Source organism: Cynara cardunculus (assembly GCF_001531365.2).
Source record: "Cynara cardunculus var. scolymus isolate 2C chromosome LG 4, CcrdV1, whole genome shotgun sequence".
Classification (NCBI taxonomy): domain Eukaryota; kingdom Viridiplantae; phylum Streptophyta; class Magnoliopsida; order Asterales; family Asteraceae; genus Cynara; species Cynara cardunculus.
Genome location: NC_037531.1, coordinates 18,697,819 through 18,713,419, shown reverse-complemented (window position 1 = coordinate 18,713,419; position 15,601 = coordinate 18,697,819). Strand labels below are relative to the sequence as shown.

The window sequence follows — 15,601 nt, the reverse complement described above, 5'->3', positions numbered from 1 at the left end:
AGGGACCAAATTCTCATTTTACTCTAGAATCTCATTAAAGCACTTGAATATACAAAATAAAGAGTATTGTTTAAATTTATTTACTAATAATTTTGGTAATCATTGTTTTTAAGGGTGTCCTAAACTATGTATGGATTAATCGTAGCAAATTGTGACGATAAGAAATCAGCTCTAATAAACTCAGTGACCACAATTGTTGTGTACGTCTAGAATCGAACCATGGATAAATGGGATATTCCACCACATCTCCTACCACAACCCTTGTGGTTAATCAATTTTCCCTTAAAAATAACAAAAAATAAAACTTCAATAAATTAAAAAAAATGTTTTAGACATACTTTTTTTTTGTTGCTTAAAAGTCTACTTTAAGCTTGATGTATCTAATTCAAGGCTCTGAAAAAAACGGTTGATACCATAATGGATGCGTAAAAAAAAGTAGAATGTTTAACCAGAGAGCTCTACAAAGCCACAAGTACATCAAAAAGGGTCATTTGATAAAGACAATAAATAGCTCTCGAAGTAAATCATAGCTAACACACTTAATTAAAAAAAAAAAACCGAATAAGATTAACAACCATGTGTTTATTTCTTCATTGTCAATATTTAATAAAAGCAACCTTTTTGAAACGTATTAAATTATATGTGCTTATATATATGTGTGTGTGCACACACACCTATTGCATATCTTAATTAAATCACCACACAAAAATGAGAAATTTTGAAAAAGATGTTCCTGGGGGCAAAAACGAACCCAGATACGAGAAAATATTGATGTCCGATGTGGTCGTGACGAAGAAGAGGAGCCTATTCAGAGGTGGTACATGGAGGTCCTTGGACATCAAAATGGCTCTTTGGTTCTTAACCATTCATTTGTTGACATTATTTGCACCATTTACGTTTACTTGGGGTGCTTTTTGGACAGCATTTGTGGGCTATGTGTTGAGCACGATGTTTGGTATAAGTATATCTTATCATAGAAATCTAGCACACCGTAGTTTCAAGTTGCCCAAATGGCTCGAATACTCGTTCGCCTATATAGGGGTTCAAACTGCTCAGGTTATTTTATCTCTCTTCTTTCGAATATTTTGCAGCTTAAATGAATCTTTATTATAAAATGAAACTGATGTTTTATATATTTTTTTTTCTTTATGATATAGAGGGATCCAATATATTGGGTGAGCATTCATAGATACCATCATCAATATGTTGATAAAAACAAAGATGCACACTCTCCCATATATGGATTATGGTTCAGTCATATGGGTTGGCTCTTTGATAGCTCCATCATTATGGAAAATGTACGTACTCTATTTTTGTCTCGAATCAAATTTAATTAATCTTATAGACCAAGTTAATTAGTTACTCTTTATGCATGTAATTTACAGTATCAAAAACGTAGCAATGTCGAAGATCTAAAAAGCCAATCATTCTATAGATTCATCAAAAGAACTTATGTTTGGCATGTACTTGGATTTGCCGCCATCGTGTACGCTCTTGGCGGATTTCCGTACCTTGTTTGGGTCATAGTAAGGGTTTCCTTCGCAAAAAGATTTTGATGTATAAATATATTAATACGAGTATGTTGCTCACTCTTATGAGGTTACTTCTGGTTGTAGGGTGTGAGACTCACTTGTACTTACCATGTGATATTTATGGTGAACTCGGTTTGTCACACATGGAGAAAGCGATCATGGAAAAGTACAGATCTATCCAAGAACAACTGGTACAACTTTTAAAGGTTATATCTTGTTTAAGCATTGTGTATATAGTACAAACTAAACCTAGGTGAATATACAGGTGGATGGCAATACTTAGTTTTGGAGAAGGGTGGCATAACAATCATCATGCATTTGAGTCTTCAGCTAAATTTGGATTAGAATGGTGGCAGTTTGACTTTGGTTGGTGTGTGATACGGTTTCTTGAAGCATTAGGGTTAGCCACCAATGTTAAGCTACCAACCGAGGCTCAGAAGCTTAAGAAGTCCCTCACTTCGACCGACGGATGATCCCGTAGCTTTGGTGCTCCGACGTCCATTGGCAACCAAATAAACATCAGCTGAATACTGAATGGTTTATTATAAGGGTTATATGTGTGATACTTGTAAATGCGTGCATTTAAGTTTAAATAATGTTTTAAAGAAAAATATAATGGTGAGAGAGGATTTTAAGCGATGTGTGAATTAAACTTTAAGGGTGTTGTTGTATTTACATACTCATCTCTCTTTGAGAACATATTTACGTATTTTTTTCCTATCTCCTAATTCTTTTGATTTTATATTGTTTCGTTCATAATGTAATAAATGAATTTGTTTTAAGCTTCTAATTTCGGATCTTTTATGTTTACGACGGTTGGAGGTTCAAAAAGAAATTGAATAAGACGAAAAAACAAACAAGATTTTTTTAACAAACGTGAAGAATATAAGATCTGATGGAGGACATATGGCATTAATTATTTGGTTCTTTAGAAAGACAAAGAAATTAAAGTCGCGCAAATGATTGTTTTGATTATAAATATTCAAGAAAATGGAAAACTGAATTGTTAAATTATTAAATACTGAAAAATGATGGAACGACTGTTATTCTCTCACAAGTTTACAGAGATGATCAATTATTATTACGTAAGATATCAAATCCAAAACAAAATATAATACAAGATTTTTTTTTTGTAATAGTTGAGAATAAAGAACCAAATCCATAATTTTTCACATACTAACAAGAAATAGTAAATAGATTAACAATATTATGTATTGAAATTTTTCTTTACATGAATTTGTATATAAATTATATAATTAATCAATTTGCCTATCACATGTATATGTGGTATGTATATATGTATATGTGTTATATATATATATATATATATATGTGTTGGTTGCTAATAGGGATAATTAAATCTATGTTTATATTGTTGAAGATACATGTGTCGGATGATATATATATATATATGTATGTATGTATGTATGTATGTATGTATGTATGTATGTATGTATGTATGTATGTATGTATGTATGTATGTATGTATGTATGTGTATGCGTCATATATATACATGTGGATGTGTTATATGTATATTTACCTGTCGGCCCATATTATATGCATATGTATACACGATGTGTATATATGTGTGTTGGTTGCTAACCATGATTGGATCTATGCATATATTATTGAAGATACATGTATCTGATGATGTATATATGTTGTGTATATGTGAATGTATAGATAATGTATGTGTTATATGTATACATGTGTATGCGTCATATATATACATACACGATGTGTATATATATGTGTCGGTTGCTAACCACGATTGAATCTATGTATATATTGTTGAAGACACATGTATTGGGTGATGTATATACGTTTAAATGTATGTGAATGTACAGATATATGTGTGTTGTTTAGGCTTTAATGGGTTAAGTATATTGGGTTTTAATGAGTCTTAGTGACCTATAATGGATACGTTTTCCCCCTCCCCCACCTTCCGGTAGTTAAACTGTATGAATTTGAACATTAGATTGTATGAATTAGATATTTTAAATTGTATGAATTGGTTGGTTTTAATTTATTTGGAAAACTAGAAGAGAAAGAAACTAATTATATAATATAAATATCTATCCGAGCATATTATGTTTAATGCTTCACACATTTATGATAAATAATAAATAAAAAAATCATTACATTTCGACAAAAGACCCGATTCTATTCATTTAATATCATTTTGGTGTCATTGACATAATAAATGTCCTTTCCTTTGAAAAGTTGTTTACAGAACGTCGATAAATAATCCACGGAGCTGCCAACACAATTTTGATTTTTTATTTTATGGGCATGTTTTAGATAAATAAATAAGTAAATCTTAAATTATTTATTTTTAAGTTATTAAAAATTAGCGACGGATCTAGATCCTTGTCCCTCGCTAAAGGTCCCTTGTTAATCCATCGCTGAAAGTGTTCCGTCACTAATTCGTCACTGAAAGATTTCTGTCGCTAACCCATCATTGAAATTATTCCGTTGCTAATCAGTCGTTGAAAGATTTTCCTCGCTAATCCGTTGCTGAAAGTATTATGTCGCTAATTTGTCGTTGAAAGTATTTTGTTGTTAATCCGTCGCAAAAAACACTTGTCACTGATCCGTCTGTAAAATCCATCACTTGTAGCATTATGTACGAGTTTTTGACTAACGGATTATCAACAATGAATGAGCGACGGACGCCTTCTTTAGCGACGGAATCTCCGGTCGCTGATACTCCTATTTTTGTAGTGATACTTTAAACAACCTAGATTAAAACTTCCAAAAATATTGAATATATGGATTGATAAAAAAAAGTAGATTCAAGTAACGACAAATAAATAACTATTAAATTCCAGTTTATTATAAATACAAAAATAAAATTATAGTTATATTTATAATAACACTTTAATATTTATAAATATTATATTTATGAATTTATATTTTATTTTATGTTTGATGTTGAACTATATTATTTAATTCGTAATTCAAAATGGATATTGTTTCTTACTAATTACTGTTACCAATTATCCATTTCGTTATCTGTTATTTTGATGGGTAATATACGAATACTGATAATTCAGTTTAATTACTCGCTATTTTAAATGGATATGATAAGTGATAATGAAAGGTATTTAGGGATATGACCTTAAATGAGTTTTTAATTAAATTCATGACCTTCTGACCTATTTAAGAAAAAATGACTTTATACTCATTAGATTTAACTGAATCTCAGTTCGGGTTATATACTTAAAAGTCTCTATTCATACCCTACATCTTACAGTCCCTATTAATTAAGCTGTAAATCTCGTAGGCTTCCTCATATCTGGCTACCTTCTCTGATGAAGCCCCGCCCTAAAACAACGGGCCATTTAGGGATTTGACCTTATATGAAATTTTAATTGAATTCATGACCTCTTGGTCTACTAAAAATCACTTTATACTCGTCAGAAGGTTATGGATTTAATTAAAATCTCATTTAATGTCATATATTTAAATATCTCCAAAACGGCCCCTCGTCACCCACCCCCATTTCACTGTTTTTCATTCTCCACTCTTTTCAGTCCTTCTTTAACGATTGCTCTGATGGTCACATGCTAGACACATAGAGTGACTTAACAGTCCTTTGACTACCAAAATTTTAGTTTAGCACAAAGACGAATTATGTATTTTACCGTAAAATAAAATATATAAAAAAAATGGTTAATTTTTTTTGAAGTGTTCAAAATATGACTCTTATGTATATGTAATTTTCTTATTTAAAAAGGAATGGTATTTTTAAAAAAGAAAATGTTGATCCAGTCTAATAATAATAAATAAATTTTCATAAGAAAATTAATAAAATATAGATACAATAAAGGATAATATGGTTGTTGTTATTATTTTTATTATTAATTTTTTAATAAAATAATGATGAATATAATAAATAAAAATAATAGTGTAATATTACTACTACCATTACTAACAACAACAACAACAACAATAAAATGGTTGTTTTTTATAATTTATATTATTTTACGTTATATTTCGTCGATTTTCAATTTAAAAGTTGAGAGAAATATTTTTATTTTAAAAAAAATGATTATAATTTTTTAATCATATTTGTTGGATCATCTTAATCAACGGTTTAAATGTGTTATTCAGTTCTTTTTTCAAGAATTCTCTTTAGATATTCTCAATAAAAGATTTTTTTAGATGATAAATTCACATTCTTAAAATTATATCCATTTTATTGTGGACATATATTTTGAAATAAAAAATAAAAAATAATTTTATAAATAAAAAAAACTTGAGCCATGCAGGTTGGGATATGATGAAAAGGCCTTGGGAACCTTTCTATTCAAATTAGATGCATTATTAAAACTAGACACTTTCATGATCCTTTTAAAGTTCCATTAATACTAATCAAAAATATGAAATCATATAACTTGAAAATACTTAAGCAATTAGTTTTCCATCTTTTAAACCAACTAAATAATTACATACTCGCGCTCAAAATACCGACAAACCCGGTTAAGCTGACCTGAAAAATTTTAAGAGACTCAACCTGAGTTAACCCGATACATAGTTGATGCAACGATTTGACACATCAATGATGATTTGACGAGACATCGAGGGCGATTTTCATTGGTATTTTGTCTTTTTAGGACGAAATGTAGTATCTATATAAATCTTGTAGTATTCTCTATAAAATTGTAGTGATCCAAACACTTTTACTCTCACAACTCTTAATTGGTATACACAATCTACCATCACAACCCTTAACACAAATATAAACTCACCTTAAAGTGATGATGATTCCATGTATGTTCAAAGTGACGGGTTAAGGATTGTGAGAGTAAAGGTGTTCAAATCACTACAATTTTATAGAGAATACTACAAGATTTTTATATATTACATTTGGTGATAAAAAAGAAAAAATACCAAGGAAAATCGCCCCCAATGTCTCACCAAATCGTCATTGATGTGTTAAATTGTTGCGTCATAAGTTGTCTTCACTAAAAGACGAAATAAAAGTCAAAATCGCCCCATGGGGCGATTTTCACTTTTTGAGGGCGATTTGCCTATTTTCAAATATAATATATGACTTTTGACACCTAAATGTATACATATAGGACCATCTAGGGACGATTTTGATTTTTGTTAATGTACGATGTATAAAATAGTCTTTTAAGTAATTTCCCTTTTTAAAAATGTTTCTAAAAGTTGACTAAAAATGATTTTAATTAATAGAATTAATTATTTCGATGAATTTTCTCAACTTTATATAAATGGTAGTCTGAATGGTAGTTTTATATGTATTAAATTTGAATATTAATGTTCTGAAATAGGATCTGCAAGCCTTTATGCATTACATGCATGCAACCAATATTAATTAAGACTGAGATTTATTATATATAATAAAATTAATTTTATATAACATAAAATATGCTATCATCCTTTGTTTTATTGACTTACTCAACTTCATTATCATATAATTTCTTAGCTTATCTATTTTCCTTCTATCAACTGAAGGGCAAATAGGTAATTATTATTTGGAAGTTATTTTTATGGTATTTAATGAGATGTTACAAATTTTTATGTATAAGTTATTTTTATGGTATTTAATGATGTTCATAACATAAGATATTCATAAGAATGTGTGCATAACCATAAGGCGTTCATAAGAATATATGCATAATCATAGGACCAAATGTAGTGTGTATATATATATATATATATATATATATACATACATATAGAAGTGAATTATTATGCAACTCTTTACATTTGTACAACCAATACAACTCAATCTCAATCGTCCATTTAATTTGATGAATATGTGATTTCATAAAAGTTTTGATTGTTTTCTAATATAAAATATTGATCATAATTAATGAACATTAGTCACCTTCCATAAATATTCAAATCATAATAAATGAACTCTCATCATTACCATAAATATCTCAATTAATTGGGTTGCATTAGTTGTACAAATGTAATGTGTTGCATTTAAAACGTCATCTAATATACAAAAAGTCGTACGGAAATTAATATATCCGGCTGATATGATGGAAATCTCACCGAAAATACCCATTATTCTGGTAGTGATAACAATACCTAATATACAAAAAGTCGTACGGATGGTAGTTGTAATTTATTATTTGCAGAAGCTCCATAACTTTCTTTGTTGTATAGTCATGTGAAATTAAATCGTTCAATAGTACTTTCAGGGGGTGAGGTGTCCATTAGTAGTGTACATGTAATTGATTATTAATATATTCAGTTGAACTCTCCTTTTTTACGACTTGTTACGGTGTTGTCAGTGTACATTTTGTGTCGGGAAATCGCTCAAAATGGCGGTTTCTCTCACATCGATCAGTCCCCTAATCATTACTATTCTGTTTTTTATCTGAATATCACGACCAACGTAAATGTCACATCCATAATTTATGCTCAGATCTACAAGTCATGGAGGTGCCACTTGCGAAGCTGAACAGAGATTGTAATTTTTTATCATCTCTTTATCTTTATCCACCACATTATCATCGTTCTGGTTTTAACTTTCAACTTTAATGTAACACAAAAACTCTAGCATAAATCAGTAAAATTGGAACTAATTTCTTGGTGTTTTATTTATAACTAGAAGGATACTCGCACAATGTAGCGAAATACATCCTGATTTTAGTGTTTCGTTTTTTTTTGTCTTAGTCGATGTTATAATACGGTTTTATGTTGTTTTGAGAAAGATATAATGTTTTTATTTTTTAATAAAATATAAATATGAAGATATCATAAAAAAATACTGATATTAGAATCAAGCTAATTATTTAAAAGTTCTCGTTTTTTTGTGTATTTCTTTAATTAATTTTTTAAAATTTTTGGTTTAATAATATAATTTTTTATAAATATAATAATTAAGTATTTTGTTAGAACTTAATGATTATCCTAATTATATTTTAGTTCTTTTATATTTAAAATAAAATGGTTATCTTCTATTTGATTGTGTTTATCTGAAGTTAATTACACGAATTCAAACATGAAACTTAATAAGTTGCATGTACACAGAGTTTACTTGTAATCTTGAATTTTAAGTAATATGCATCAATAAACAATACTTCATACATAAAAAATAGTTTTTAAAAGTTTTTGTCAAATATTTTATAATATAGTATAGATTTATAGCTATAAGTAATTTTTATTTTATACGTAGGCTAATTATTTTGTGGTACCACTTGAAATAATATTTTGAATCCGTCTCTATCTTGAAATAAATCTCATATTTTATTTAATAAAAAATAAAATAGAATAAGATCAACAATAGCATGTTATTTAGTTATGCACAATTTTCATGACAACCACCCTTCCCAAATGTAGTAAACTTTATGTACTTATAAATATGTGCACATAATGCATAAATAAAATCACCACACAAAAGTGAGAAATTCCATGGGTTCTCTTTCAGAGGGCAAAAACGAGTCTGGATGTGAGAAAATATTTATGTCCAATGTGGTCGTGACGAGGAAGAAGAGCGTATTCAGAGGTGGTGTATGGAGGTCCTTGGACGTCAAAATGGGTGTCTGGATCTTAACCGTTCATTTGTTGGCGTTATTTGCACCATTTACATTTACTTGGGGTGCGTTTTGGACAGCATTTTTCGGCTACCTGTTGTGCTTTATGCTTGGCATAACTATCACTTTTCATCGAAATCTAGCACACCATAGTTTCAAGTTGTCCAAATGGCTTGAGTATACATTTGCTTATTTCGGGGTTCAAGCTGGTCAGGTTATTCTTTTACATCTCTTCTTTTTCTATTATACGCATGTCTTAAAAAGCATCTTCATTTCATAACGAAAACCGATGTCTTATGAGAATGTCTTATTTCATGTTTTACCGTTTAAGTAGTAAAATCGTTACTATTTATATGGTCTTTTAATTGCAGAGGGATCCAATATATTGGGTTAGTATACATAGATACCATCATCAATACACTGAATCAGACAAAGATCCGCACTCTCCCATCAACGGCTTTTGGTTTAGTCATATGGGTTGGCTCTTTGATAGCAACTTGATTATCGAAAATGTAAGTACTCTTTTTTGAGCTGAAATTAAAACACGAAGAAATTACGTAAAAAAAATTATCAATACCAAGTTAATTACTTTTTACATGCATAATTACAGTATCAAGCACGTAACAATGTCGAAGATCTAAAAAGCCAAGCATTCTATAGATTCATTAAAAGAACTTATGTGTGGCACATACTTGGATTTGCCGCCATTGTCTACGCACTCGGTGGATTTACGTATCTTGTTTGGGTTATGGTAAGGCTTTTCTTTGTTATAAATAATTTTGATTTACAAATATAATCAAATTACTATGATGCTCAATCTTGTGGGGTTACCGTCTTATTGTAGGGTGTGAGACTCGTGTGGTGTTACCATATAACGTTTCTAGTGAATTCAGCTTGTCACATATGGGGAAACCGATCATGGAACACTAGGGATCTCTCTAAGAACAACTGGTACGTCTTTTAAAACTTGTATCTTCTTCAAACGTTGTACATAGTACAAACTGAACCTCATGTAAATACAGGTGGGTGGCAATTGTTACTTTTGGAGAAGGGTGGCATAACAATCATCATGCATTTGAGTTTTCAGCTAAGTTTGGATTGGAATGGTGGCAGCTTGACATTGGTTGGTGTGTGATACGGTTTCTTGAAGCATTGGGGTTAGCAACCAACGTTAAGCTGCCAACCGAGACTCACAAGGTTAAGAAATCCCTAGCTTCGACTGACTGATACAAGGGTGATCTTGTAGTTGTGGTGCTCTTATGTCTATTGGCATATGAAATAAACATCACTTGAACATTAAGTGGTTTATTATGAGTGTACTAATAATTTATATGTGACTTGTAAATCGATCAAGTTAAATTTTAAAGGTGATGTTTTCGAAAAAAATTGTAATCTTAAAAAGAGGATTTGAACCATATATAAAAACTTTAGGGTGTTGCTATTTTCGATTGCTTATCTTCAATGTGTATATTAATTCTTTTTTCTCTCTCCCCGACATTTACTCATGTCCTTTTCTCACATTTTCCTTTTATACATTATGCCACTATCACCTAAAAAGGTACAGAAAAGATATTGTTGGGATCGGTAATGATCTAGGACTGATCTTGATATAAAAAGGTCTGGCTGAAGAATCAGTTATAGGTAAAAGTCTTTTTCAGTCTGCGGTTTTGAATCAGGAACCAATCATGGAGCAGATAAAAAAAGCATGTCAAAGCCTAAAAACCAGTCATTTGTTTAACCGAAACCCAGTCCGATAAAATAAAAGCATGGTTAAATCTCAAAGTCTCGCATTCAAATGCCCGAGAAAACCCATCTAAGACCTGTCGCTTTGACCCCATTTTAAAAACTAAAAGAATATTAAAAGAATAATTTTTGCTCATCAATAATTAAATTAATATAAGAAAATTTTGTAAAATGTTTTAAAGATATGTCGTCGTTTTTACATGTGCCTTAGCTTTAAAACCCAACATGTAACACAAAAGGGGTTGCAGGTTTATTAGAAGGAATGTCGAATTATTTAAATCTAAACACCACTCAATTTTATAATACTAAGTTATAGATAAAATAAAATAAATATCATATGGAATTTGTCTTTTGTTAAATACGTAATGTTAGTTTTTGAAGTTTATGTATTTTTTTTATTAAAAAAATCTAGTAATAGTAATAAATGATAATAAATAAGACTTGTAATCACGTGAGACCAGTCTGTTTTTGTGAGACCAAATGTTTTACACTTAAAATTTCACAGCAAAACGCTATAAAAATAACATTCACAGTGTTTTTTTATTATTAATTATTAATATTAATAATAATAAAAAAAATTATGCTAATGATAAGAGAATGTAAATTAATAATAACCATTATGCAAAAGTATAATAATGGAAGGATATTCAATGGCCTTAAGAAGTAAAACCAAATGGTTTATAATTTTTTAACGAAATAAATATAAGAAAATAATTTTTAGTCCGTTACGATTGATCTACATTCTCGGTTTATTTACAATTGTAGCCCCTTATAGTTCAACATGTTTCCATTTAAACCCCATAACTTTACTTTTCTTTAAAAAAAACCCAATTCACAAATGAAAGGTTCTACAACTTTGGAAATGGTCGTTTAAAACCGTTGCTTGTATACCCTGCCCCTAAAAGTGGAGGCCGAAGAACCATCAGGTTATCGATGACACGTGCAAAGAGAGTCCCATCTTTTTCGACTATGATTTACAAACATCCCCATGCGGTAACCTGCCCATGACCAAATATTTATTCAACAAATTAAGGGTAAATACTTGCCAACTTCTCTATAGTTGGAGGTCTTATAAGTAAAATAACCCCTAAACTCCTACAAGTTAGGGTTATAGTTATTGACAAAGTCATCTCCCACCATTTTATGTGATTAACCTCCTCTATATTTTAGAAAAATAACTTCCTCGTAACCCACCCCACCCCCCAACCCCACCCCCACCCCAACCAGGGGTATTTTAGTCATTTCAAGTTATAGTGTTGTTAAACAAAAAGGACAGTATCTTCCTCAGGTAATCCTTTGCTTTTCACTGTCTTTCTTTGACTCCTCTCCTTCAAAGGTCTACCTCTTCTTGTTCTTTTTCAAAGGTTCACTACAACACTGATTGAATTGCTTAATCTTGTTAATAATTACACCTTAATTACGATTAATTATCTGTTAATTACTACTTAATTACTTTCAGTTGAAAAGGGTTTTCATTACTATGATTATCTTTGATGAATTATGTGTTTTTTTCGTTTCAGATAATAGAAGTTATTAACCATTCTCTCAATGGCTCTTGGGTTCTACACCAACTGGTCAGATCATCATGACACCGCCGGCTACTCCTCTCTTTTCCGGCCACCATCACCGGAGCTACCACCGGAGCTCTTTGCTTTCAGTGAAAGCTCTACACTTTACGATAATTGCATCAACCAACTCTTTGATCCCAACTACAGTAACAACAACCTAGATCAGTTTCCTACTTATTCCAATGTTCTTCCACCCATTACACCCGCCGACGCCGCCGGCCATGTCTTTGCTCCGTCACCGGAGTTTCAAGTCTCCAGCTTTTCCTATGAAGATCCATACCTGAACCACTTACCATACTCGACCACATTTGATCATCATCAGCAGCAGCATTTGTCACATTTCTTTATGATGGAACACCCCATGGGCATTGCGGCGGCGCTGCCACCTTCACAACTGCCGGAAATCTACCAAGATGGTGGAGGTGGTGCTACATTGTCGTCTTCATGGTACGACGGTGGACGTGGGTATAGTAAGGATAAGGTTGAAGAGAGCAGTAGAGTACAAGTGACCGGAAAACAGAATGCAGGTGGCGGAGGAGGGATGATTAGGTTATCGGCGCAGAGTATGGCGGCGAGGGTACGGCGGAGGAAGATAAGCGAGAAGACACAAGAGCTTGGAAAGCTGATTCCCGGCGGCCATAAGATGAACACGGCGGAGATGTTTCAAGCTGCTTTCAAGTACATCAAGTTCTTGCAGGCTCAAGTTGGTGTCTTAAAACTCATGGATTCAATTCCGGTGAGTAATCTAATTCTAAGCCATGCATCCATTATATTGTTTAGCATTGTAATTAAGAGTAAATGGATGGATGGATGCAGGAAGATGAACAAGGGATGGATAATGGAGAATTAATGGAAGCTTTGGTGACGTCTACGTCGATGCAAGAGAAGTTGTACAGTGCAGAGAAGTGCATTGTATCCAAACACTTTGCAGAAACCCTAGCAATTAATTAATTAATTAATTAGCTAATATAATTAACTTGAAATTAATTAACCAACAATTAACCGCTATTTTTATTTTAATTACTTGATTAGTAGTTTAATCAAGTAATTTAGGGTTCAATGTATTCCCCCTTTTTGTGGGTATGTTGGATCTTAATTCATCTTTCTCTTTTATTTATCTCTTGTAAATGTGTAATTAAGCTCATTTTCAAGAAAATGAATTTGTGTTTTTTTTATTTGTATTTCTTTATAAATAGAGTATTGATTGACAAATTTACCCTCGTAGATATATACATCATTTGTATGTAGTAAATAATCGCGTAATATGTTCATGCAACCATGAAGATTTAGTGTAACGATGAGTCCAAACCATCTGTGATCACCCAAGGTATTAGTCTGAATGTGTAATTAAATTTGTTTTAATACCCATGTTTACGGTTATCTGAAAAAATATCCTTATTCTTCGTTAGATAAAAAGAATAGATGACCAAAATTTAAGCGACTAAAATATATATAGTTGTAGTTTATTACGAACGGAAAAAATAACAAATCTAGAACAAAAAAAGAGCTCGTTTATTTTTATGAAAATTATCATCATTAGTTATTTTTATTTCATAAAATTGTGCGATCTCTAATCAAAATCATCACAACATAACCGAATCATTTCATTCTTAATTCGAGAAACGATGCTCTCTTTTTTCAATGTATCATCATCTTCTTTTCAGCTACTTTCTCATATCTTTCTCATCTCCCGTTCATTCTAAATGGTTCTTTCACTAAGTGCGAAAGCTGTGTACTTGATGTCATGCACCTATGGAATACAAGAATTTTGATGTTCCAGAAACATATCTTCAGGCTACATAAAATTAGTGGAGGTACATACAAGTTGGTATTGACATCCATGATTAATGAATGTGGATTGTGGAGGCAAGAAATTTTGTTAGTTGGGCTCAAGCTGGTATTTTGCAATTCATGGGCTTATCTTTGATAATTCACATCTTATTATATTTTTCGTCTCAAAATAAATATTTATTTTTAAAGATAAATGTCTACTTTCTTATTTTATTCTTAATTATTAGATTGAGAAAATATTTTTCTTTATAATTAAGAGTAAAATTGTTATTTTATTAATTAAAATGTGTAATAATTGTATATTTTTAAAATTGAATGTTTTTTCATTGTTGACAGTTATTTTGGGATGCAGAGAGTATAATATTTATATACAATAAACGCAACAACAAATTTACACCCATCTTACATTTGGTAAGAATTGAAACCCTTGACCTCTTGATTGGCCAAATGCTAGGGGTGTGCATCAGGTGGGACTGGTTCGGATAGACAAACCAAAAATATAGCAGGATTTGCATATAGAAATTAACCAAGCCTCGAATTTTGGGTTTTAAATCTCGGATTGCTTTATATTTGGGTTCATCGGCTTTCGGATATAGTTATAATGCAATATATATATATATATATATATAATATTCAAATCGATTGAGATGATTGATGAAATTAATAATAAGTTTAGAAACTAGAAAAAAAAATACGACCAACTATAGTTTAGGATTTTCAAAAGATAAAAAATATATTTATAAAATATTTAAAATATATATGTGCATGAATTGCGCTTGATACAGAGATTGATCTAGTGCATCTCATCCGAATGTATATATAAGGGTGAAGATCATTTCTTACGCTTCTGAACTTAACTATCATTTTCACCGGAATCCAATCCTATATATATATATATATATATATATATGTATATAGGGTTGGGTTCACGTGAGACCAAAGGTTTTTCGTGAAACCCGTGAGACCAATTTATGTTCATTGATCAACTTTATAAGTTAATGATCTAATGGTCTAAAGTTGTATGCTGACAATTTTGTAATTATTAAGAAGTCTCGTGGCAATTTTGTGATTATAAATGTTGAGATTGTAGATCTAATCCAAGGGTTGAGAATTGGTAAACGGGTCTGACGAAAAAGCATTTGTCTCATATGATCCCAAGTCTATGTATGTGTATATATATATATATATGTGTGTGTGTGTGTGTGTGTGAAAATCATGTATGATTTTAACGTGAATCATATATGATTTTTTGTACATTAATGACATTTTTCTTAAATAGTTAGCGTTCTCATTTGAACACCTATATATATATATATATATATATATATATAGGGGGAAGATCAAATGTTAACCAATAATTTTGTGTTAACTTTGAAAATCATGGCAACCAATCAAATTTCATTCTTCTTGTAGGTTTATGTCATGTTCACATTTTAATTACAA

At 30.8% G+C, this 15,601-nt stretch overlaps 3 protein-coding genes across 3 annotated transcripts; all 3 read left to right on the top strand.

Moving 5' to 3' along the window:
* Positions 1-708: 708 nt before the first annotated feature.
* LOC112510983 (palmitoyl-monogalactosyldiacylglycerol delta-7 desaturase, chloroplastic-like) lies at positions 709-2,045 on the top strand. The gene is made up of 5 exons (XM_025116338.1): positions 709-1,056; positions 1,158-1,298; positions 1,386-1,526; positions 1,617-1,723; positions 1,798-2,045. The coding sequence occupies exons 1-5, from the start codon at positions 709-711 to the stop codon at positions 2,003-2,005; spliced, it is 945 nt and encodes a 314-aa protein (XP_024972106.1). The 3' UTR covers positions 2,006-2,045.
* A 6,880-nt stretch (positions 2,046-8,925) lies between these two features.
* On the top strand, positions 8,926-10,435 carry LOC112511283 (palmitoyl-monogalactosyldiacylglycerol delta-7 desaturase, chloroplastic-like). Its single transcript, XM_025116849.1, has 5 exons — positions 8,926-9,270; positions 9,428-9,568; positions 9,667-9,807; positions 9,901-10,007; positions 10,079-10,435. The coding sequence occupies exons 1-5, from the start codon at positions 8,935-8,937 to the stop codon at positions 10,281-10,283; spliced, it is 930 nt and encodes a 309-aa protein (XP_024972617.1). The 5' UTR covers positions 8,926-8,934; the 3' UTR covers positions 10,284-10,435.
* Positions 10,436-12,347: 1,912 nt separating this feature from the next.
* LOC112510982 (transcription factor bHLH83-like) lies at positions 12,348-13,318 on the top strand. The gene is made up of 2 exons (XM_025116337.1): positions 12,348-13,103; positions 13,184-13,318. Exons 1-2 carry the CDS (start codon positions 12,348-12,350, stop codon positions 13,316-13,318), a joined length of 891 nt encoding a protein of 296 aa, XP_024972105.1.
* The last annotated feature ends 2,283 nt before the right edge of the window (positions 13,319-15,601 follow it).

What these genes read in the sequence shown, in the direction of transcription:
- LOC112510983 (XM_025116338.1), top strand. Translation starts at nt 709, where the DNA reads ATGAGAAATTTTGAAAAAGATGTTCCTGGGGGCAAAAACGAACCCAGA. An exon ending in TAGGGGTTCAAACTGCTCAG is followed by an intron (nt 1,057 to 1,157) that starts GTTATTTTATCT and finishes TTTATGATATAG; the next exon opens with AGGGATCCAATATATTGGGT. An exon ending in GCTCCATCATTATGGAAAAT is followed by an intron (nt 1,299 to 1,385) that starts GTACGTACTCTA and finishes TGTAATTTACAG; the next exon opens with TATCAAAAACGTAGCAATGT.
- LOC112511283 (XM_025116849.1), top strand. Translation starts at nt 8,935, where the DNA reads ATGGGTTCTCTTTCAGAGGGCAAAAACGAGTCTGGATGTGAGAAAATA. An exon ending in TCGGGGTTCAAGCTGGTCAG is followed by an intron (nt 9,271 to 9,427) that starts GTTATTCTTTTA and finishes TTTTAATTGCAG; the next exon opens with AGGGATCCAATATATTGGGT. An exon ending in GATCTCTCTAAGAACAACTG is followed by an intron (nt 10,008 to 10,078) that starts GTACGTCTTTTA and finishes ATGTAAATACAG; the next exon opens with GTGGGTGGCAATTGTTACTT.
- LOC112510982 (XM_025116337.1), top strand. Translation starts at nt 12,348, where the DNA reads ATGGCTCTTGGGTTCTACACCAACTGGTCAGATCATCATGACACCGCC. An exon ending in AACTCATGGATTCAATTCCG is followed by an intron (nt 13,104 to 13,183) that starts GTGAGTAATCTA and finishes GGATGGATGCAG; the next exon opens with GAAGATGAACAAGGGATGGA.